This window comes from Fulmarus glacialis, unplaced genomic scaffold (assembly GCF_000690835.1).
Source record: "Fulmarus glacialis isolate BGI_N327 unplaced genomic scaffold, ASM69083v1 scaffold807, whole genome shotgun sequence".
In the NCBI taxonomy this organism is placed as follows: domain Eukaryota; kingdom Metazoa; phylum Chordata; class Aves; order Procellariiformes; family Procellariidae; genus Fulmarus; species Fulmarus glacialis.
The window spans coordinates 30,157-55,611 of record NW_009224853.1 but is presented as its reverse complement, the minus strand read 5'-3'; the positions used below and the strand labels follow the sequence as shown (position 1 = coordinate 55,611).

Here is a 25,455-nt window from a genome sequence, read left to right as displayed (position 1 = left end):
AAAGAGATCAGCTTCTGTTGCTGTGCTGCAGACTGGATTCATTAGGAATGTCCTGACAACGTGCTGCCAAATGAAAGGAAAAAAATGGTTAAGAAATACGGTGACTATTTTCATATTTTAATTATGTCACACTGCATATTTTACCTGCGAGAGATGAAAACATTTACAGCCTTTTACACATTACAGTAAGATGTGTGGCTTTATCAGAGATTGAGGGAAAAAATGGGTCTAAAAAAGAGAAATAAAGGTTTATTTTAGTGAATATGGGCATGTTATGTGACAGTGACAAACCTGCGCCAACACAGAGCAAGCAGTATTTACAAAGCACTGAATATAATAGCAGTTTGATTTCTGAAGCAGCTTTTCCGTTCTCCTCGGTAGCAATTTCATTCTATTTCTCTAAAAATGAAAATTTTAGAGAAATTCCAATTTAATTGCACTCCATAACCTCTCTGCCTTTTTCACTAACAAAGAAAATAAAGCCTCTGCACACTTAGCAGCGACTTGGTGTTAAATACTTACGTGCTCCTCTTCCAACACACTCTGCTGTGGGGCTTGCCACGTCTCTCTCACTGCCATAAGATTTTTTCACAGCATTAAATTGCCATGTATACAACCCATATTACGTTGACCATATGAAAACTAGGCAGATCTTGCATTGAAAGGTGTATTTATTCACATTTAAAGGATAACTAGAAAAAAATCATTTTTATTTTATATTTATTTATTTATTTATTTTCCTCAAAGTATTTTGCACAATTTGGCAAGCAGCAAACCTGGAGTCATATATGTTTATTCTTACAGACCAAAATACCTTCATAACGACAAGATATTTAAAATCTCTCCTTCCTAGAGAACCAGCTTTATTTCAGGTATCCTAGAGAGAAAATCACACTCCCTTACCAGAGCGCGCTCCATTAAGAGCCTGGACGTGGCTGATGCACTGCCCAGCAGCCAGCAATAAGTGGAATTTAAGGCTTTTAGCCAATCTGAGGCCAATCTGCAACATTTTGTGGGTTTGTTGTCTAGCTGGGGGGGAAGCCTTCATCTTGAGGATAGCGCTATTTTTTCAAATTTTCTTTTATCTAAACATTGTGCCATGGACAGACACCCGGGCCATCGATTCCCTGAAATCGCTGCCATGTCCCCTGCCCTCAGCAACTCCACAAGACCACTGACACACTAATGTACGGAGGCTGCTCATAACTATTTTTAAGTTACTTCATTCCTGATTGTCATGAAAATTGGTTGCCTCTTAATTTCCTAGCAATGTTTAAATGCTTGTTTTGAACTGTAAATTCATAAATAGCTTCACAGGCAGCAACATCAACAAGCACATCTTATCATCTTGCCTAAGGGTAGTGCGACTGTTCCAGCCAACATCCACACTGGAACTGGTCATCTCCAAAATCTTCCATGAGAATGTGTGTAGCTTGAACTAAAAAACGTATATTCTAGGAAAACACATTTCTGTGCTGAAGAAGTCTGGTTTCAGCTAACAGGAGACATAATTTTAAAATATTGTCTTGGTTTGGTAACTTCTAAAATTGTCTGCACTGATTTCAGCAGATCTGTTTTGGAATAACTGAGAGCTCAGCCCACCACATTAAATGTGCAAAACTTTTGCATTGGTTCCAAAGCAGTGTTCCCAGCAAATTCGTCTTAAGTGGGATAGCTCTAGCAAACTAAAAAATTAATTATCTCTTCTTAGTTTCCCGCAAGAGTGTGAACATTTTGTGGTAGTTTTCTTGCTTACATGAAATCTCACCAAAGATACTTCAGCCTGGAGCTTAATGAACGATATAGCACTTTAGATAGGATCCAGACAGAATATATTTAGTAAACTGTCTTCTGATGAATCCACTACCTCAAAAGTCAATTTAAAACTGTTATTTTACAGCATCAGATTTATTCACCACAGTAAGATCTATCAGCAGAGACCTTTATCTTTCAAGCCCAAACTTACCCAAGAGACGTGAAGAATAAAGACTCCTGCTCTTCTCAGGCAGGTTTTTACTTATTTAAAACGCATCTATTTCACTATCTCACTAAATGTTTCCAATTTGCAGGTTAAATTTTCCACTTAGCTGGAAAAACAAATGGAAGCTGTCAAGAATACTGCCCAAACAATATGTCAGCATATCCCTGCCCAAGCTGACCTACGCTGCTCTCTCGGTAAGTAACTCTCATTCCCAGAGCAAGCTGCAATTGTTTTTCGAGCTACTGAGAACGAAGTTCAAGCGGCTCTTCCGCTGGTGTTACGACAGTCACCTCCTGGTGATTCAAACTGGGTGCTGCTGCTCAGAAGAACCCTAAGCAAGAAAGGTCTGAATACTTCACTTTCCTATGCATCTAAATTTATCACCTACATGGCTTTCATTAACTTTCTCAGCTCCGGATGAATCTCTGAGGTCATGCAATATCTCCAGTCTAATTATTGAGTCAGGACCAGGCATTCTGGAATACACTGCGACAAACACTGACCTGCATGTATTAGAGGATAAAGGCTCAACTTCATTTTTAAGACAAAATAATAATCCTTTTGCTGGTACTTTGCTGGAATTTCAAGAGTGCTTGGAAACAGCTTCTTTCTTTAAGTCAACATCCTTAATCATAAAATGAGTCCATGTTTGTGTGCATAGTTCCATAAAAACTCTAAGCACGGAGGAACCGTAACCACAAGGTTGGTTTGACTTTTTCTGCTAGCATCTGGGATCCAGCACTTCAGTGTCTGGAAAGGTAACACCCACTGGAGCCAGTGGTGACCCTGGCCAGTAAAAGGAGCAACCTGGACAGCAAGAAACCAAGGCACACAGCCAAGATAACTTCAAGTTATTCAATACTGATTTGATTTTGAAATCCTCTTTGTTCCACTAAAATAAAAATGAAATATTTTTATGTATTTTGAGCCTTATTAAAACCTATTCTTCCTTTTTAAAACAAAATTTAATTGAAACCAGCTAGAAGAAGAAAGCTTCATTTATCACGACGTGACATTTTGTAATTAAAATACAGTTCAGAACAAAATGTTTAGCTGTAAAGGCGTGAATTTTCCCTTCTTCATTGTTGCTGCCAAGTTGCTATTATTATGAATGGGGTTAAAACTAGAAAACTGGCTGCTGCTTCTTCTCACTAAAAATTAATTGAAGGGAAAACAGAGATCGTTTATCTAGAAATGGTTCCCACCTTCTTTTCTTTCTAAGGAGATAAAGCATGCCAGAGATGCAGTGCTGTGACCACATACCGAGTTCTGTGGGTCTGGTACAGGCACGATGGCTAGTGAAAATTAATAAACCGGATTAATAGCAATAGCCAAGAACAGTACAGACTACACGCCTCTCCTGGGTCAACTAGTGAGCCCTGCAGCTAGGCTGCAAGTGGGCATGCCTTCTAGGAGGGCTGCTTTCAGCCAAGGGCTTCACCAGGTGAGACGACTGCCTGGTCTGTGTCCCACTCTGCGGCACAAACCTGAGGTGCAGCTGGGTCAACCCAACTAGTAGCATCTACCCTACGGAGATACCAAGCAGGAAAGCAGCTGCAGGCCTGCACTGCAATCATGTGGGGTCTGACAGGCAATATGAGATTGGTGCCAGTTTTATACTTGATGCTTTTGAGAGGCAATACAGGAGAAAACTCATGGGAGAGCAGGGGTACAGAAGTAGTAATTAGATGCCTGCAATAAACTGTGACTCTGGATTAATATCAGGAGATGTCTTAAACACAAGTTTTGGATGGCCCTCAGTAATGATATTTAATGTCTGCATTTCTTCAGTTCCCCAGTATTGCTGGTTGTCTGCTCTTCCAGACAGTGGCTGATGGCTTTGCCATCATGGAAGTGCTTTTTCAACAAAGTAGTTCCCTGTGCTCCCACGGGCGATGCCCCCCACTGCCCTTTCACAACGGATCCTTTCCCTGCCACATCCCGGTTCCCTGGAGTTCCAGTAATCATCTCTATATAAAGCTGCACTAGTTATCTTTGCTAATGTGGAAAATAAAGAGTAAAGAGAACACAAAAGTTGATCCTTAAATGATAAATGAGACATGAAACCATTTCTAAAGGTTACTATTTTGTTCAATACCTTCTGAAAAAGCTGTGTTTCTAGATCATTTCCTCTATTTAGAGCAATCCTGTTCCTCTATTCCTTCCCCCTTCTTAGTCTTCTTTCCTTGAATGCTCTATTTTGGGGTCAACTCAGCCTTTTTTGAATCAGTTGCTCCATGTGACTTCCTCTGAACATACTCGCATGTTAACAGAGCTGTTCACATAGAGCAGCACTCCCAAAATCATGCTAGCGAATCTGGAAAGCTGAATTTCAGTTGCAGGAGGTAAGAACTGGAAAGAGGCATCAGGTTATGTACAGCCGGGTACAAACCTGACCACACTTAAATTTCTATACGTGGGTCTCTACCTAAAGAACCAGGTTAGTTTTAGACACATGGAATCTTTTGACATTGTAACCATGAAAACTGTACATGGTGCACATAAGCATTGCCTTTTATACTCGTTTCCTGTGCCTAAAGAGCTGAAAGGGCTCCACTTGTAATGACTATAAGCTGTTGTAAGCTGGAATCCAAAGTTGACTGGCAAATTATTTTGGGATATGCCAAGCCGTTCATTCTTTTTCCTAAAAGAACATTCTGGGTGCTGGGAAAATCTCTGCATCTACGGACAGCAGCAATAAATACAAACCTTCTCATGCAGGCACAGAAAATGTGTAAGAAATTCTCATTCTTTTAAGTGGAATGTAAGATAGAACAATCATTTCCACTGTAGCCTTCCACTTAAAGAAGGAATAAAAGGAACATGATTTGGTTTCCAAAATTTGTCAGTGAACTCGGAGTGATGAAAACATTCTTACCACCCTCACAAAGTGAGCGTGGTCCTAAGCTTTTGAAGTAGGTTAATACCATGATTACAGCATTTGCAGAGTTTTGCAATAGCATGCTGCTCCAATCTCCTTTCATACTTACCAACTACATGAATAAAAATGCTTTTGGTGCAAAGGTTAAGTATATTAAAGAAGAGTCATATGAAGCTTTAGCCACACCTCCATCTGACATATGAAATAAAAATCTGCAGGATACAATGGCTTGATATACTCAGAGTTATTCAACACTTTTGGCACAATCTAGCCATCTTTAATACCACTTATGTGTTACAAGGTTTTTAAAAAGGAAGCATAAAGAGCTACCTCCGACCATACAATCAATCTAGTGCTTCAGCTTAATGTAATGACTGTTGGGATTCACTGCCAGCCTTCGCATCAGGCTGTGATCCGGTTCCCTTTCTAAATTGGTACGTGAAACATCATCATTTGCAGGAATACCATCACCGTATGGGCAAGAACTGATCCAGCTGCATACACTGGGACAAGGTTGTTCTAAGTGGACTCCACACTCTCTCATCTAATGGTTGAATTCCAGATTCAAAGTTGAAATTTTCATGAAAAAAAGTGTTTCCCTCAACAATTGTGACTTAGAATTAACTTAATACTACTATTAGGCTTGAGGTGAGTAAACTAGTAAGTTAACATCTCTAAGGAAATGAAATTCTGATGAATAGAAACACATTGACTATGAAATCTCAGACCTCAATGCCCATCACACACAACAGATCAAATGAAAATCTTACTCTAAATGCTGGCAAAGGAACTTCGAAAGGTGATGTACTCCGAATATTTTGCCTTGGTTATACCACCATAAGCATATTAATGTTTTCTAGACACGAAAGTCTGGCTGACTAAATACCCATATTCCAGGGATGCTCAGCTTACATAAGCAATACCGGCAATAAGGAATTGGTTGCGTTATACACCTACTATTGGCAATTAAAATAATTCACTTTTGTGTGCAAAAATATTAAAATTATTTTTTTAGGAGAAGATACCCAGTTCCTTTTTTCAAACCTGTTTTTTTCCCCTCACATTTTTTCCCCTCCCATTTCTAAATCTTTCAACTTGTCAGTCTGAATAACTTGGTTAAAAAAAAGGTATTTAAAGGGTTTTGAGTTTAATGCAGGCCAATAACCCTGAATATTTTAAAGCAGCAAGAAAGAAGCTTAACCATGCATTTCAGCAAGTCTAAAGAGATATAATTTTAAAGGTATTTATAGCTAGTGCCTCTTTATTTTCACATCTCAGGCTTTTAGAACCTTTGGTCTAAACCGAAAGGGGAAATTTCTCCCTTTGAACTAGGTTACTTCAAATGGAAATTTCATTACTAACCTTAGAGAATTCAGTCTCCTCCGAACATCATCTGCTTTGAAAAAAAAAATCAACTTGTGTTTGGATATAATTAGTGTGGTAACAGAAATGACAAAATGTGGCCTGCAGAGGTTAGAGGGCATTAGCAGAAGATGATGTTGTAATGGTTTAGACTTATCTGCTGGAGATACACTGTACAGAAGGGAGTATGAAGAAGGGACAGAATATGTGATACTGGCCTTGCTGAGTTAATCTGATGGTCAGTAAATTCACATGAGTTTCAAATTACATTTCTCAAGACATCTTCACATTTCTGAAACAACACACTAAGAGATGCGCCTTTGGTATCTTTTCCCCCCTCTACCTCCAATTAGCACATTCCCCTGCAATTCAGCAGTGGAAAAACAATATGTAATATGCGGCATACAAATTTAGTATTTTTTAATAAAACGTAAAAGTCCTCTTTGATAATTCTGCACAAAGGTGTAGCTCTGACTGTCTTACTCTTTTGTGTTTGCCAACAGCTCTAAATGAGAGAGTTTTTTGGGAAGAAGAAACTCCACCACCCTCATCCCATGTGTTCTTTCTGTCTTTTGAACTCCAGCCACACAAAAACTCATTCACAAGTTTATTCCACACTTTGTTAGACCTTAAATGGTTAAACTGATGGAGATCAAATGCTGCATTTTGCCAACAGGCCCTGCAGTCTCAGACCCCACAATCTGAAAGAGACTGTGGGTACCATTACAGAGGAAAAGAAAGGCTGCCACTCTTGACTTCAAGCTAATACAGAAGTGCTGCCAGGAGTCTGGTATTTCACTACAAAAGATGGAGTACGTTTGTTGTTACAGAAATGAACTTTCTCATTATGAAATATTCAAAAATAGATTAAATGTTGATATGACTTTCCTGGAAGCTGAACTTTTCAGTAAAAGGTGAAAAACAACTCCTACAGTTGCTTTTCAAAATTACAAGGCTTCAAATTCCCTCCGTTGCAAAAGCCTTACTATGAAATTGGACTCCAGTAACAAAGAGTCATCAAGTCAGTTACTTGTTAACAGTGACATCTTTATATGTGTTTATCTTAACAGATGATCATCAGGTGACAGGAAATACATTTTCATAGTATGTTTATAAAAGTTCTTATTGCATCTTTAAATTTGCATTGATTGCTTCATTATGAAAAGGATCCAAATCTTCCCTCTTTTTTTTTTTTTAAATTACCTTTTGTTTTAAGAACCGAGGGGTTTAATACAAACACATGAAGTATTTCATACAAACGCACAATAATTTCACTTACTAAAATTCCTGTATCCAACTGCTCTATAGCCATTTAGCCAAATGATTGGTTCCATCACAAGATTTAAAAAAAAAAAAACAAAACACCACAAAAAACCAAAACCAAACCTCCTCTGTGTTCTTCATAATCTTTTCAGTATATTGGCAGTTTATGCATTGAATAGAATATGAGGAATTACTGAATTAAGGAATTACTGCAGAGAGTTTACTAGATTTTCAAATATATGGGATATATATTTACTTTATTTGCTGAAGTGACCCTGAAAATGGTTATGAGATAATTTAAAATGAATGAATAATGAAATTAATATAACATCCTAAATGTTTTTAAACACAACAAAGGTTCACTACTTCACAAGATCTGACCCCAGGATCCTTGTTGCTCTCTTAAATATCTCTACATTAAAAAAAAAACACCTATGAACCTACAAATTAGCATTAAAGCAGGCTTTCAGGTTGTTAGAACTCCTTTCAAGCTATTTCTGAACACCCAATTTGTGTTTGTTTCATTGAAGTAAGTGGTCTAGCAGTTAGTGGGACTACTTACACTTGCCTAGTAGGGAAGACTTGGCCTAAAGAGAAAGAAGATGAACCTGCATTATCCTGGACCTCATTAACGTATGCACATATAGATGAGCTGCAAAGTATGGGCCTTTCCATCATTTTAAATAGAATTAGATGACCTCTAATAAACCTCCTCTTAATATCATTAAAGACTGTTCATCCCTCTCAGTTCTAACACTGTGGCCATGTTAAGCATCGGTATCTTAATCAACTTCTTCACAACTGCTGCAATCTCAGTCTTTTCTTGTCACTTGTTCCTGGTCATCTCTTATTTATTCAGAAAATGCTGCCAAAATAACCCCTCTCCTGAATACTGGTCTGACTGCACCCCTCTGAAGCCCTGCACTGATTTCCAGTCATTCAGACTATTCATTTTAAACTTCTTGTTCCCTTCTTTGAGCTAAGTTTGGCTCAAAAATAAGACCCACATTCAAAATATTCAGATTTTTCCAGTTCTGATATTCTCCAAAAGGAAAAGGGAGCTGCAAAAGCAAACAAAGAAGGAAGAAAGGATAAAGAAAATGGTGAGACACATTGATATGCCAAAGTGGCCCAGGGTAATCACCAGAGCTATAGGACTTCCCCCCAAAATCATGCCCCACAATCAGCATGAGGGTCAAGCTCTTTTCCCGTCCTTGTGAATGGGAGGGATCCCCAACTCCTCTGACACAAAGCTTCTCTTTCTGAAATGTTACCTTGCATCTGAGGAAGCTTCCTTAATGAGGCCTTAGTTGAAAACAATACTTCTCTACAAAAAGTTCCTCTGTTAACGTATCTGCTCATTTTGTTCAAAAAATATCCAAGAGTAATTCCCGAACACCTACAGTTTCTATGGCCTTATTTAATTCTCACATGAGCCAATCTGTCTTCCTTTTTACTTTACTGAAGCACCACTGTCAGCTTGGATATTGTGACTATTTTCTTCTTCCAGTTCCTTTCATGTTCCTATGATGTGACCTTTTGCAAAAGCTATTTATCAGACTGCCTTCTCAAAATCATTCAAATCCTCTTAAAAACAAACAAACAAAACAACCCCTACCCGTTGCTAGACTTTTTTTTTTTTTTAAGTATACATGAAAAGAATTTTTTTTAAGATGTAAAGAACTTAGATCTTCTGGTGCTTCCATCAATACCTGTGTATTCACGTTCGGGTTGGGGTATCATGCAAACAAAGCAGGCAGCTCCATCCTGACTGTCAAGCATAGAAAGAAGCACCAAATGGAGCACATTCTCTGACCACTGTCCTTCCATTCACTGAACAGAGCAAAGGTCTCCAGGAAATAGTGGTATGAGCTCAGCTCATTAAAAACTGTATGAAAATGTATATCCTGAAGGGATGTTAAATTAGGCTTACAGAGGCAACTTTGAGTCTGTGCTTCCTTAGAATTTTAGTGCTTAACCTTATAGCCCCAGCATTTCTTTAATGCAATTAAATACAGAGGTATAGATATAACATATTACTTTAGTTATAGTCTAGCAAAGAGGAAGAAAATAGGTGAGACAGATAAAGAACTCTGTAGGTAGCTTTCATTTTGATCTCTAGTGTCTAGCATGGCCATCTTTTTGATGTGCCCACAACGGTAGAGGCTGTGTTCTTCCACATCCAGTTTTACTGAGAAGGGCTGATAACACATTATTTTTAAAGAGACACTTCAGAGTCTGTGCATTTTTTTAAAAAAACTGCAATCCATAAACATCCCTACACTACATATAGCAAATATTAAACACCCATAGATAGCCATATCAATATTAAACTTAAGCCATGCCCAAGTACAGAGTACACTCAATTCCCCTGATGCATTTAATTCACTTTATGTGACTTTGTACATCTGAGTTCAATGTATAACTCATACAGGCAACACAAGGTATAAAAAAAAAAAGATTAATTCAGTCAGCTACTACTGATGTTTTTGCCTTCCACCTAGTTATCAGCATGCTAGTCCACATTATTGTGACGTGCAAATATTACCCTCTTATTACTTTGATGACAATTTTATATTTTAAAATGAAGTTAATAGCTAACCTCAAAAGACTTATTATGCTTAATTTCATTTCACTCCCCCAATCATCCTTTTCACTATACAATTTCTCCTCTAACTAAACTAAAAGAATCAGAGGTGTAATTATAGTTCGCAGATTAGCTGTTCAACATTTGCTAGTAGTTAAAATGGGGTAGACATTAAAAGCAAGCTGACTCCAGAGAAAGCTGCTCCTCCCATCATTTGTAGAAGAGACTGCTGTGAAACATTAATATTTGTGAAGTCAAGGCTAGACTTTCTGTGCTTTTGCACAACTTTTCAGGGCTCTCCCAAAGCAGGACATCCTACCACCACTGAAATCACTGCCAGAAGGATCTCCCACCTTCCCCAGCTGCATTCATTGAGGTCAGTTATGGGTAAGGTAGGAGGACACAATGCTGTCCCAGGAATCCCTCACAAGAAATCACCCCCTTCACAGCCAGGACAAATCAGGGAAGAGCAGAGGCTTGCCTGTGCTACACAGCCACATAGCAGCCTCCCAAAAAAGTGACCCACAACCCAGGAGAACACGCATGACTTGAAGTGTGATTTGGTTTGTTCCTGAGGCACCCTGAGGTTCAGGTGCCAAAAACTGGTGGAGACTGATGTTGGGAGGGACAGCTACTAGACAAACTGGATGTCTAATATCACCTATGGAGAAAACTGTCGAGTGCATGTGCGTGTGTCCACTAGCAAACTTCATACCTGATCAACCAGAGGGGAGGAACAGGACTGAGCCATCTGTGTCGTTCATGTGTATATAGGTGCTGTTTCTGATTATGTGGGTGCTGGTAAAAGCTCTGCTCTGCGTGGGGTGATATGTATGGCTGTTTATAGTGTATACGTGTGTGTGCATAGACGCCTATCGGGAATACGTGCTCAGCCTTGCTGCAGCCTGGACCTGGATACACCAAACCGCAGCAGCCTTGTATCAGGAGAGGACGAATCCCCTGGGCCCTGTAGCCCACCAGATTCAATTACCTCTAATGGAAGATTCTGGAAACATGATCGTATTAACATCTTTGGTTCCACACATACTGACTTTTGTGTTGATGGAGCAACAGCTTGTTTTCTTCCGTAATGCAAGCATCACAAAACAGTCACAAAGCCCAGAGAGACACACACTATTCACACCTCCACTTCAAACTTGATCTACTTGGAGCAAGGAAGAGCATTTTCACAACTCGGCAGCCAAATGAGAATTTGCCTTACTTCTCCTATTTTTATTACTGTTTTGCAGCAATGAGTAATGCTGTCTCCAAGAAATGGAAGTGAAAGCTACTCTGTTCTTGTCAGAATAATAATGGATATTGTGTTGGCAACTGCCCTCCCGTGCTGCACAACAGTGAAAACAAAAGAAATTGGGAAAAGCCAACAGTACTATAGTAAATAAAGTGTGTAAACTCACCTGCTTGCAAATAACTGATAACCTCTATGGCTTAGTGTTTCAGCCTGGGCAACGAGAATAGGATAAACACTATCTAAATCAGAAGTGAGTCAACTCCACTGATCCTCATCTACAGAGAGAGGTTATGGGGGAGAGGCACCAGCCTCAGGGAGGGTCAAAGTAGAAAAGTGAGTCGTGTAAGATGTCAAGAGTGCCTCCATACATGGTTGTCCAGACAGCAACAGACTGAAAGATGGCCTTCTCCAAATCTCAGGTTAGTTCAGTGCTGGGATATTAGCTCTGGCCTCATTACTGTTACTAGTAGAAGGAAAGATGTCAATGAGCGGTAAAGTATTTGCTCCTTATGGCTTGGGTTCACGTACAGTTTCTATTCACAGAGGCTACACAGATTCAAGCAGGGAAGACTTGCCTTCTTTCATGGTTTAGAAAATGGATCATTTTTGGAAAATGCCTCACTACAGAGCACTAACTGTGAAACATGGTGCAGCTCCTACTGGTGATGAGCCATTAATGCGTGCATGCAGCTAGACAGAGGCCTCTACAGCCTGAGCTCTGGACTAGCGGGATGCAAAGCAGTCCTGATGTGAATGCTACCTGAATGCAGAATGAGAAGTTATTCAAGTCAAGAAGAGGTTTCAGAAGGTGGTCCCTAATGATGGAGGTCTTCAGTGAACAGCTGATGAGTACCAGTAACTTAATGCATTGAATTTACAATCTTTCTGAACTTCATAAAGGACGCTATATTTTTCTAAGCAACAAGTGCTCTTAATACTATCAGGGAAAAAATATTTTTGTCACTTAAAAAAAAGTGACTTAACAGGATCATAGGTTCATAAACCATCAGTCTACCATCCAGCCGTTCATGATTTTAACATTACAGGCACCAGGAAACTAGCAACAGAAACCACTATGGCAGGTGAACAGGACAAGAAAAACTCTCGAGGTACACAGCATGAGGACTACCCTGAGCGGTTCTGTTACGATTATTGTACACCCCACCACTCTGCTCTCAGAACACAGGTTTCCCACAATTTCACAGGGGCCAGAACCCACTCACAGAAGCTGGTCTGACCCTTGGCAATGTCTCCATATTCGCTACTCAGCTCTGTCAGGGCTTCCTCTACTGTCACCCTCCAGAGAGACACATCCTTTGTATTCAAAACCTGTTTCATGTAGGACTCCAGGATTCTACACACGTATTTTGGGGCATGTTCCTGGGAGAGCAAAGGTACTAAAAAGTACTCTTATTTCTCCTTTCCGGAAAAAACAAAAGCGTTCAGTCGTCTGTGGCACTGATTGCTAGTTTCTTGTAGCTCACATTGCAGGGGACCTTGATTCTTTTTCATACTCACTATGCCTGCTCAAAATCCATAGACAGACGTTAAGATCTGATCATCCGGCACTTGCACTAAAATACACATCGAAAGAAAAGAATTGTGGAAAAAAAAGATTAAGTGCATATAATACACCTACCCATGATTTCACCATCAATTGGCCTAGTTTAAAAAACTGAAAAAATTATTTTGCCTTTTTTTTCAGCCCTTTGTTTCATACAAAAGACCCACATAAACACATTTAGTTAAACAAACTAAATATATTGTCTCATCTGCAAAACCAACCAACTGTAAAAGCAGAGAAATGCATTTTATCCTGTCTTTACACTAACGCTAGCTATTATATGTAACAATGTTTAGTTAAAAATAATACAAATAATATGTAATTACTTCTGAGGACACGTTTATCTCTAAGAGGAATTCATTTTTCAAGAGGAATGTTATATTTAAACACATTCATCCAGTGTGCCGTTGGACAACTCAAATATATTACATACTATATTACCTTTATTCTGGATGGCCAATAATGTCAATATTGATTCTATAGCTAGAGCACATCATCTACAAGGATCACAGCCACATCTTTTTTTTACTCCTGAGGAGCACAGTGAATGTCTGGGCCTGAAATATTTATCACAGGGAGTCTGAACCTATTACTTGGCCAAATTCACTATATATTTCTTTGAGCTTTTAAAGAGGAATATGCCATAAGGCACGAATGAAGGGCTTAAAATTCAGCCACAGTATATTTCAAAAGGCTACCAATTTTGTGGGCAAGTTTTTCTTAACAGTAAGTGGTCAGTGTTCAAAATGTCAATGACATTAAACATTAAGGACACAGTTATTTTTCAGCTAAAGGTTTTGTGACTCATTTACCAAGACATTTAGCTAAACACTTCTGTTTCTGGCTGCTTAAATACACAAACTAAAACCTGCATGTTTCCTTTAACTTGTATGTTGCTCCATGCTTTTTTCTTCACAAGTTGACTAATGAAATTATGGTGATATCATTACTGAGAGACCAAGACATATTGGTTAGAGCACAAATTAAGAAACAGGACCCTCAGATTCTATATCAATCTGTACCCTGATTTGTGGTAACCTTAGGAAGTAATTGAGAGATCAGCTCTGGCTTTTGATGCAAAGATCTAACCACTTTTGAAAACAATTTACATTTCCCCCATATGTACACAGGTCATGAAAGCTCATTACTTCCCAGAAATTATGGGAATATATTATATAATATATAAAATAGATATAATATTATATAATTTTGAGGAATTTTCCCTAGTAATATGAAAATGTATACAATGCAACAATGTGGACATTACTGCTAAGCGTTATCCGTTTATTTCAGAGAAAATTGGTGAGCAGTTCAATGCTTCCAAGATTGCTCGGATCAAGCTCATTTTCCAGATTTACTTGCCTTTGATTTCCCTTCAGCAAAATGGAAGCATTTACCAATACAGCTGCTACCGCTAACCTGTACTTCACAGTGAATAACACTTTGATGTATTTTATTATTACTTGCAGAATTTCCCCACAATGTCAACGGAAAAGGCAAAATGCACGTAATGCAACACGCTGACAGAAATGTCATTCATTAATATTTATTAGGCAAGCAAATATCTTTGGATGAAGAATGATATAAAACATTATCATCATCAACATACTTGTGCCTGTAGAACATTTCTATGTGAGCCATGTTAGGAAACCTGCACTAATCCAAACCTCTAGAGGCATTTTAGCTACTGGATGAATTAAGGCACTCCTGCTCAGTTACATTCATTACATGACAGAATTTTCTTCCCTGAACTCTCTAAACAAAACTTTTTGTTCATAAATGTCCCAATACAAACTGCGCTGGGAGTCTTTTCAATGACGGCAAGTAGACAAAAAGTTTCCCTGAATATTACTTTATTTGCCTGTTTGGAAGTTCTACCTCCTTACCAGCCCCAGCCCCTCACTTTCTCCATATTTCAACCAAATCTCAGACGTAGTTGAATAGTGTAAGTGGATGAAGCCAGAAACAATGTACAGCACGGGCTGAACTGGATGCATAGGTGATCCTCACTGCCAGCAACCAACAGATCTCCTAATGTACAGCCAGCCTTGGAGCACAGTAACACCCACCTGTATTTAATGACTGTTACATGAGTCAAATCCTCCGTGGAACACGCATTGCATTAAGCTCCTAATTACTAGTTTCAACTGAAATGCTTTGACGACTGTTAAAACATTGAGAAATGATAATATAACAGAAGCTCTCAGGAAATGTTATTCTTAACAATCAAGAGATTATCGATTCCTCTACTGAGGAGCAGCAAAGTAACAGAGCTCCAACCTTAACTTAGGCATACCTTTCTCTCAATTAAAAAACATTTTAACCACAACAAGAGACAACATCCATCACCTCCAAAGAATGCTGCAGTTAACACAACTGTGGACCCCCTTTGGTTGAACGCGATATTTAAAATAGAATTCATGAGCTCTCTAATTTACGATAGGTTATTGGATAACTCTTGTTAATTATAGCTACACAATGTCAAAATTAATGATTTTCCCACCCTCTTTTAACTTGAGAATGAATTCATAACTTATATCAAGACTCAAAAGATGTGCAATTAATATTGTCAGTAACCACTTCACAAAAGAGATTTGTTAAAGGCAGGCATGTGGACTCAATTAGTGTATCAATTAACGTTGCTGTTACTTGATCTATAAATTATTGAAAAACTCATAAGTACTGCAAGGAAACAAAGCAAATCCACTCCCTGTCAATGAAATAAGCTCCTGACTGTGCCCCCCTTTCATTACTCTTTAGATCAAATTTGAATTTTGCTGGATTCTGTGAATCTTAGCTATGTAATCAGAAAAATAAATGAACCTAAACCAATCTGACAACTTGAAATGCCTCATTACAGTGATGATGCTTTAATTGTTGTTAGCTGATTGTAATGTAAAAAAAGTTCAATAATAATAATTTAAAAATAATTTTAAAAAAATCAACAACGATTGTTCATAACACTTACTAATTTAGACTGAAGTTCCAATCTGGAAATGAACCTGTAAAAACTGCATCAAGATTTCTACGTATCAGCAAAACTGCAACTTTCACATCGACCAGAAACCTCCATCCCACTCTAAAACTTAGCAATGATTAGTCCGAAGATTAGATTCAAATGAGGTCTAAGAAACCCGAAACAGGACTTGGGTGACATTAGGCACCTATAATAAAAACTGAAAATGACAAAACATAACCTTGTTTAAAGGCTGCTTATCCCCAAAGGCTTTTAAACTAACTAGGTACCTCCTGTTTGATCTTAGTATGACTAGGGTTTTGCTTCTGGGGATGCAAAGGTTTTCCTTTAGATAGTTAACAGACTCCACTCTCTCATTAGAGTTTAAAAGACCCAGGAAATAGATGTGGCTCCGCCAGAGGCCCAATCTGATATACGTGAATGGTCCTGGAGCCACTGCACTCCTTTTAGTTAGTAGTCAGACCGTCAAAATGGGACACTGAAGCTTTTTGCCATCCTGATCCAAAAGGATCAAGCTCGCATCTTCTACCACCACGAACGCACTGCCAGGCAAGACCCTCTGCTCTGCTGGTGCAAGCAGGGTAATCCCTTACCTGGCATTAAACAGCTCCCTGAGCGGAGTCCGCTCTCGCTCTCCCTCCTCAAGTACAGCTTCAGAACTTGAATGTTCATTCAGACAAACGAAGTGCCCAACTCATGGCTGTGAGAAGGCATCTAGCTCTGGTAGAGACACAGCACACCACACCCCCTCTAAATTTCATGTTCCTACTGGCTAGTTACGGCAATCCCCAGCTTGGCGGTCTGCCTACCATGAAATCTGTTTCCAAATGCCACGTGCTTCCCATGCATTGCAGTGGAAACCTATTAAATAAGGGAATTTCACCCATGGGGATCCTTAGCATCAAAGATCGTTATGCTGATTGTCAACATCCCTGAGCTGCTCTTTGGATCTTGCTTCCATTTTTGAAAGTCACTGTCATTTTGAAAATTGACTCAAAAATCTTACTACGGATTCCGTATAGGGGATATAATGAGAGATGATTTTGCAAAAAATCCTAAGCTTCAAATAGAATAATTACAGAATTTAAATGCAAGAGGAAGAAACCAAATCCCTAGAAAAGTCTCCTGGCCTCCCCCAAGCAGATGCAGATCTGCATTCAAATTTGGCAGCCTAGCTCACTTCTTTACTGACCTCCCATTTCAGTTTTCCTGTTTAAGTTAATTTTGCAAGAAGGGATTTTCCAAGGCAGTTATCAGTGTGGATTCAACAACAATGCAACACATTTCCCCCAAAGAGGTTTCTAAATAAATTTTAATTCCCATAGGCTCAAGTAAATGTTTTCAAATTTGATTCAATAATCCATACACACTTAGAAATGTCTTTTCCCCCATGTACTACAAGACAAACATGGTTTATGGTTCTAAAAACTTTGGCTAATAAAAAATTCTAATTTCCTATCCTGAATGGTACAAACACTTAATGTTTATTCACCTTTCAATGAACCAGATGACATAAACAAATGAAATAAAATCAGCCTTTAAGAGCATTATTTCAATCATTAATTCTCTAAATGCTTCTTAAAGAACACATGATTTTTGGCAAATTCACCAGAAAGAAGGAAAAACAAAAAAATCACCAAAAAAGTCCTAGAATAGAGCTTTCTAAATCTCCTGAGAATTCTGCATGATTTCCTTTTAGAGAGCAACATGAAACCTCTTCAGGATGTCTTTTAAAATTTGAGCAAGATCTCAAAAAAGGTAATTACAGCACAGTTACTAGTAGGTATCAGTCAAGAGTGGCATGAAGATTCGGGCTGGAGGTGGGGGATGGCAGAAATATAATCTCCTCTAATAGCATCTAGTGTGCTGTAAGCTCATAAGATGGAGTAAATGTAGAAAGGAGGGCAGTGGAGGTCACGGTGAAAACACAGGTCCTCAACTGGTAAGCATCTTCACAGTACATGGAACAAAAAGCAAGAATCTGGAGAGGAAGGGAGGTGCTTGGCTCACCTCCATTTTTGTAACTACGTCTTCAAGTCAGTTAAAACTCCTACCCTGTGCTGGGAGTATGACCAGGTAGCATTTCTAGAGACCACTGAATTCTGGATCCATCAGATCAATATTGACTGAATAAAAGGCAAAATTAGTACTTGATTTTTAATAGCCTGTTTTTAAAATTATCCAGGGTGATAATGTTAACACAGAAAATTACAATTTGATATTATCATGTTAATATTGAACTTACCTACTGTACATTAGTGTTTCGCAACTGCGATTCTACTTAAATAGCAGCTTCTGAGACGATTTTGTATGTAAGTTCTCGTCCTAACTGTAGTAATAATCCTTCAGTGTTTAGAACACAATACTGCCTTACAAACCAGCTCTGATGACAATGGAGAGAGACTGAAGAGCTGACTATGACTAGAAAGCTTACGGCTATAAAACCACTGTGCCTAATGAGAAATGTTTTAAATAATCTCTTGTGAGAGAATTGCTTTGCGTATGACTACAAAAAGGGGTAAGTATTCCCAACACATAAATGAAATATTTGGTACAATCTGTAACTCTGCAGGAGAATTAATGCCACGTGCCCCGTCTGCAGCAGAAATCAAACTACTTCCCTGTCACCAAAAAATCAGTAATCTATGCAATAGAGTCTAAAAGCAATTATAAGAAACCATAAAAGATCTTCAAACACACATTCTACCCTGCTGCAGGGAGTTAGTCCATGCCAGTAGCAGGACTTTGCATTCGCCCTCCTTGAATATCATGAGACTCCTCCTGGACCTTTCCTCTAACCTGTCCAGGTTATTAAATTGTTTGTTTAACTAATGATGTTACAGTGCCTTAACTCAAGATAGGCACTATGCCACAAGTGTACAAGTCGCATCATCTGAATAACCAACATTTTCTTTTGAGCCATTCTACTTCAGTAAGAACAGCAGCTTGCATTTATCATGCAACATTTTATCATGTTTTATATTCATATACCTTACAAATCTTAGGAATTAAGCTTTGTATTATTTCAACATTTCAAATACAAAACACTGCCTTACTGTATTCTTAAACAGATATAGAGAGATTTAAAGATTTAACTGATGCTACACAGAAGACTTATGCTGAGATCAGGGGAGAACCGAGTCCCATGCTCTAACTCCATACTAATCCTTATCCCCAGATCTTCAGCATGGGATACAAGTGTTGGACAGTCATTCCATTAAAAAGTTATTATCAAACTTACTGCTCTTTCTCAGCGCAGTACTGTGAACTGCAGATGATAGGAGAACCACCAGAACAGTAGATAATACAGCAAAAGAGGCTCCTCCCTGCTCTGGATGGAAATGGTTGCGTGGCTCTTGCAGAAGTACAACAAAACCTGATTCGCTGGAAATACACTGGAGCTGAAATTTCTCTTTATGAAGCAAAGACTAATTTCTTGGGAATACTGAGTTTCATTGTATAATCAAATTCATTGATTAGTACCATTAGAAACTTCACGTTAGTACTTGCTACCTGTCACTGCTCGCAGTTAATGAACTTGGGGAAAAAAGAAGAAAAAAAATTCCCTGTTTTTCACATGTCCATCATTCACACTACACAGGGAAGGGCTCATTTGTTGAAATATACGCAAATACATACAATTCAATGACAAGTAAAAGAGCACACCAAGCTTCTTTTGACTTTCATTATGCGGGATTTGAATAGCAAACACTGTCTGAATTGTGTACCTTGTCTGTATAAAGCATTCAGTATACCATGAGGGCTTTGGATGGCTGGATGTAATCGGATACACTCAGACTTGCACATACAATACAGAACAAGATTAATTCTGGAGATGTGCTACTGCCATACACTGTCCCTTCCAGTTCCTCAGATACTTGTTGTGGTGCAGGGAGCTCTGATCGCTGTCACAGAATATATTTTATACTTCTCAGCAGTAATTCTCAGAATTTCCATTTGGCGGATAAAAGCAGATTTTGTGCAGAGAAGCATTCCGTTATTATGATTTATGAAAATGTTTTTAGAAGTTGGATGCTGAATATTATATTAGCATAAACATCAAGTTCCTAAAACAGTTGTTTGCTGTTTTCAAAGAGTTTCACCCTCCAGCAGAAGAAATAACATAACATAGGAGACACACATCAAAAAGATGTTACCCGTATTGCAAAGAACTGACATTTTTTAATTTCCTGCCTGCCCAAAAATACTGAATGATCATACAACCAAACCATCTTCACTTTCTTTACTTGCCTTGAACATCTCTCTTGGGTCACATCCTCATTTACATCAAAGTTCCCCTGGTTTTGCCTTTCCAAACTACAGCTTTTTTATCTTAAATGAATCATTTTTTCCTTGTGAGTTTAGGCCTAAAGTAGTCATAAGGATTCTAAACCATCTTCCCAAAAAAACACTTAAAATGTTCAATTGCTGTGTTTCTTTCTAAAAATGCTAATATAAAGATTTCTGATACAAAAGCTATAGCAAACACTAGGCCTTAATTACAGGTTTGGTAGAATCACTGCAGTAAAAGTTGTAAGTGCCCAGAAGTTGAACAAGTTAGTTATCAGATATCTAAGATGAGTAAAATTTGCCACGCACACATATGAGCAAAGATGAGAAATTTTTTTGTCTTAAAAATTTGTAAAAAATCCTCGGAAGTAAATGGCTAAATTATACACCCATGAAAAGACTGAAAAGCTTACATGAACGTTCAAATCTTGCCTTAAGTATTAAAACTATTAAGTATGATTTTTTTTTTTGTTTTACTTTTTTATTTTATTTGCACAATTCATATTAAAGCTGTTTTCAATCTCAATTTCATTATCTGCATAGGTTTTTAAAAAAAAAAAACAACAAACAACAAAGACAGCCACACGAACAACATGAATTACCACTACAATTCAAGGTCTTGGCCTCCAAGTACATCAGTACTTGAACCCATAAGCAATAAAAATACTAATAAAAATCTAAGGATAAAAATCCCTACTAAAAATCTTTCCGTACTCCTATTCAGAAGCACCAAATTCGTATCGTCCCATTTCTCATGCTCATCAGTCCGCAGAACTGTCCTACAATCTGATGCAAAATTGTAAACACAAATATGAACTTATCCAACCATATATTTATTCATAGCTTCTCCCTAATTTTGAGTTTTCCTCCTCCTTGTTCATATTTTCTTTACCAGATTACAATTAACCTCTCTATAGATTGCTACTGAGTTATCTCATGAAGTTTCAGTAAGATTCAACCTCCAGTAACAGAAAGTGCATTTAAGCTCCAGTTAGTTCAAAACAAAGCACAAACAAAGCTTTTAGAAGACAATGAGTTTATCAACAGAGAAAACAAAGTTATATTTTGCGAAGAGTAATTTTTAAAATTGTATTTCCACTTGTGAAACAATTGCAATATACATATTGAATAAAAATTCATGAGCTGTAATACATAAGTTCTGTCTTAGATTTTAAATATATTTCAATAAGATATATTTTTAATGTCAGAGAATCAAATCCCATGCTCCCATACCAGACTTCCACCAAATTAACAAATTTTACTTTCACTGAGCGCACAGGTAACAGAAGAATCACAGGTGCATAAAAGGTGGCTGATGTAGGAGCTATTAAAGTACAGAATACATACGAATAAAGACAAATGAGGCACTACCTTTCTTTTTGGAGTCTTTCTTTGTGCTGGTTTTAACAGCCACTTGAAGTTCTGTCTCAGTTGACATCCTATATCCTTAGTCCTCTTCACACAGATCCAGGATCTCGGTCAGGCTCATTTAGAACGTCTCTCCAAGAGAATAATTTAGCCTTTCAGATACTGTAACTCAAACAGTTCATCTCATTCACTCCTCTTGAGTGCTGTTAAAGAAGGAAACAAAATGTAATGGTCATATTCTGAGTTTAAAACATTAAAAAAAAAAAAAAAAAAAAGGGCAAGCCATTGCAAGCTTACTAAGGAAGAAACCTATGAGGTTCTCAATCTACAGAGTCAATTGCCCACAATTTTAGATGCTTTGGTATATCTGAGATGTCCTCACAGGCTAGAGACACCACACAAGGTGTACAGAAGACCTGTACTTCTGGACCAGCAGCTGGACGACAAAGACTACGATCTGGGAACTAGCTGAAAATGTCACCAAAAGCAAAAAATTCTGCAAGGACTCAATTCTTAAATGCAACAATTCCAAGGTAAAAACATATTGCCAGATAGTAAGTTCAGCTTTTTAGTCCTCAAATGCTCTTTCAATGCTTTCGTTCTCCTACTTGAACAAAGACCAATGAAAAATATAGTCATTACTCACACTCAGAACATCATACTTTGTCACTCCTCTTGCTTATGATAATGTTTCCAGTATAAAAGAATCTGCCTCCATGTAAACAAAGCTGTAATTAATGCCCATCTAGCAACTTTTCTTGCAAAGACCTCCGAAAACACAGTTAAACCTTACAGTTTCCACAAAATACAAATGGGATAGGGGGCAAAAAGGTAACATTTAGGGAGCAAGCTACAGCTTTACATAACACGCATTTGTTTGGGAGATACACAGATGCACCCGCTGTGAACCCACGGCAGTGACTGCAGAAATGTGCTAGAGCAGTATGAGGAAGGCAGGTTGTAAGGCTGCAAGTAGGACTGGGGATGTATGGGCTGTGGAGGCTAAGAATACACAAAAATAAACAATCAAGCCAGAGTAAAAGAATAAACCATTACTCCAATTCTTACTGCTGGTCCCTCTTGCTTTGAAGGATGAGCCATCTACTTCAGCCAGTCTGTCGAGGGCAGAGGACCATACTGTCCTGAAGCCATTTGTTATGATGTTCCCTCACCAACTGCAACGTCTTATTGCTCTTTCTTTTTGTGAAAAAGTTCTCACTATTAGCACAATTACAGTGAAGTCCATCTGGCCTGTCTGAACAGCTGCCCAGTTATTAAATAAGCATTTAATAAAGAAATTAACCCAGCATATCAGCTGGTTAGCTGGCCAGAGATTAACTACAGTTATAGTAATTTACTAATGTCTCCTCTCCGTAATTTAAGAAAGTAATACACTGCAAACATTGAAATAGTTTTGACAGTTTAAATCACTTTTCACGGAAGGGCTATGAACCCACTAGTACTTTCAAATCCAGGCTCTCTTTTAACATTTTAAAATGCTTCAGTAACATTACACTGCCATGCACCGTCTAAAGTGATTTAATATTGCTGAAGTGTGTCAGGGGCTTTCTTTAATAAGCTCTTCAAATCCATATATGTAATACAGAATATTCAAAGATAGCTTTTCAAAGTCTGCTGAACTGATTTTGAAATACAAAATTCCCTGTTCCTCCTCTATGGAGTCTGTGTAAGTGCTACATAGCAAAAAGGAGGAAAAATAAAGCAACGTACAAATCAAAGTCACAGTGCTTGCTAAATACACCTTCTTGGAACACCTGAATAAACTAAAAGCATTTTGATTAACATTCTTAGTTAAAAAAACAGTAGAAAAGCACAAAGCAAATGAAGGTTGATCAGAGAGAGAAAAGGAGTAAGATAACAGCCCCAAAACTGACAATCTTCCAGGATCTGAAGCGGTCTATGGACACGTCCATGGACAGGGAGATGTCTCTCCCCCAGACACGGTCACGGTGGGACACCACGAGCGGTGACTGCTGGGCCCCGGCACAGATAATGCATTCACTGTGCTGCGAGGGAACCACCTCACCCTACTGTCGACAGCGTCACTCTTAACTTACGCTTGAAATCCCCCCAGCAAACAGGGAGAAAAGCGCTGCAGAGAACAGATGTCCCTTGCAACCCCCATCTCCTTCCCTTCCCCTGCACACAACCCAATTTAATAATGTTTAGTTTTACAGCACAGTAGGGATGTATCAGTCTTTACAGCTCAGTGGCACTTACTTAAAGCATCTCTCAAGTCACAGCTCGATTGACAGTTTATTTTTCTAGAATTTGGATTTATATTTACCTAAAGGTTAACTGCTTAACTTTACAAGAAGCACTAACATGAACCACTTAACGAAGGAAAATATTTATAATAGGTCCATTTATTAAAAAAAAAAAAAAAAAAAAAAACCAAAGAAAAAAATTAAAAAGAAATACAAAATACCCCCAAGGTCAAGAGTTAAGCAAGGTTTAATGTCTTAGAAGACTGTTGTGGGTACAAAGCATCAAGAATGTCATCTCCTGTTTTCAGTTATCCTGTTGAAAGTAGCTGACGTAGTAGCATCTGTATGGCACTGAATATTTTAAAATAACAACATATGACTGCTATCTCATTTGAAACTCTCCGGAAAAGCTATATCCCCTTGAGGCTATCCCACTGAGTAATATTTTTTAAAATAAATGCATGTCTGTTTTTGGACAGATTCACATATTGATTTACTTTAAAACCTAATCAGGTCATACTCTTGCAGGCTCATAGATCCTTGAATAAAGTAACAGGTATCTTTGTAAAGGCACACAAACATTTGTCAGACGCAAGCTATAGTTCAAACTGATTTTGCTACAGAGACAATTCCTCCAAAAGTATAGGTCTTTATGTAAGCCACATTAGTAAACTTTCATATACCGTCCATATTTCAGCTGTTTATTACCCAGATGAGAATGGCAGTCAATCTGCTCTTCACTGCAACAGCTTTTATTGTCTCCTCCAATCTAGGTCACTGTTGTTAAATACTATGGTCTTCCAACTGTGGGAAATACTGCAGCATGTGTTTTATCAATGAGATGCTATTTTCTTTGATCATTTCTGCCACATTTCTCTCTCTGCTCTAAAGACAAAATTTTGTTAGCTCATTTAAAAAAAAAAAAAAAAAATCCATCATCTTACACGTATCCACTCTAACAATCTTCTTGTGTGCCTTGTTACTGTTCCAGCTATTACAATGTTATGTGCATGCCTCAGCTTTTCCTAAAGAGGATTCAGAGCTCTTCGTTTTAACAAAATACTGACATTTTCTGTTCCCTTATTAAGTGCTACAGCAGGAACACAATCAGTGCATTCTGGAATTAACTGGCTTTTAATTCCAAGAGAAGTCTTAAGCCTGCATTCTGTATTACTCCTACGCCAGCATAAAACCTAAAGCCTTAGTGAAGAAGTATTTTTGTAAATTCACTTTGCAGTTAGGATTAACACAGGTTGGACCTTTTATGCGCAGGGAAATTAGTCACATGCTCCACCCGCCCCCCCCCACGCATCTGTAAAACAGCAAGTTCTGTCAAATCATTTGTCTTTTCAACCGTGCTTGAGCAAGCTCATGAAGGGGTTCTTAGGCGACTTCCCCTGGACTGAGTTATGAAGGAGGTCAGACAAGATGATCATAATACTTCCCCTCTGGCTTTAAAATACATGAATTTATCAATTTTCTTCAGGGCTTCAAAACTTAAGAAGTTCCCTCCCCTGAAACCAGTTTCCATCTGCTTATGTAAAGGAAAAGCAGTCTTAGAAAGGATTTGACACTAAGCCCCAGCATTCCCTGAGTATTTAAGTTCTCCACAGCCCCAAAGTGGGATTTGACAAGAGGATGGTACCTCCCAAACCCTGCTTTGACAAAACAAAAACCACGCTACCATCCTTAGCTCTTGCTT

General features: G+C 38.3%; 1 protein-coding gene across 2 annotated transcripts in view; it reads right to left on the bottom strand.

Annotated features, from left to right (window-relative positions):
• The window catches only part of DAB1 (Dab, reelin signal transducer, homolog 1 (Drosophila)), a 109,894-nt gene extending 88,162 nt beyond the window's left edge, over positions 1-21,732 (bottom strand). For both annotated transcript variants that reach the window (XM_009582258.1, XM_009582259.1), the window contains exon 1: positions 21,529-21,732. In XM_009582258.1, the coding sequence (XP_009580553.1) occupies positions 21,529-21,595 (67 nt within the window). In that variant the 5' untranslated portion in view covers positions 21,596-21,732. The remainder of the gene's footprint in view (positions 1-21,528) is intronic.
• Positions 21,733-25,455: the final 3,723 nt, after the last annotated feature.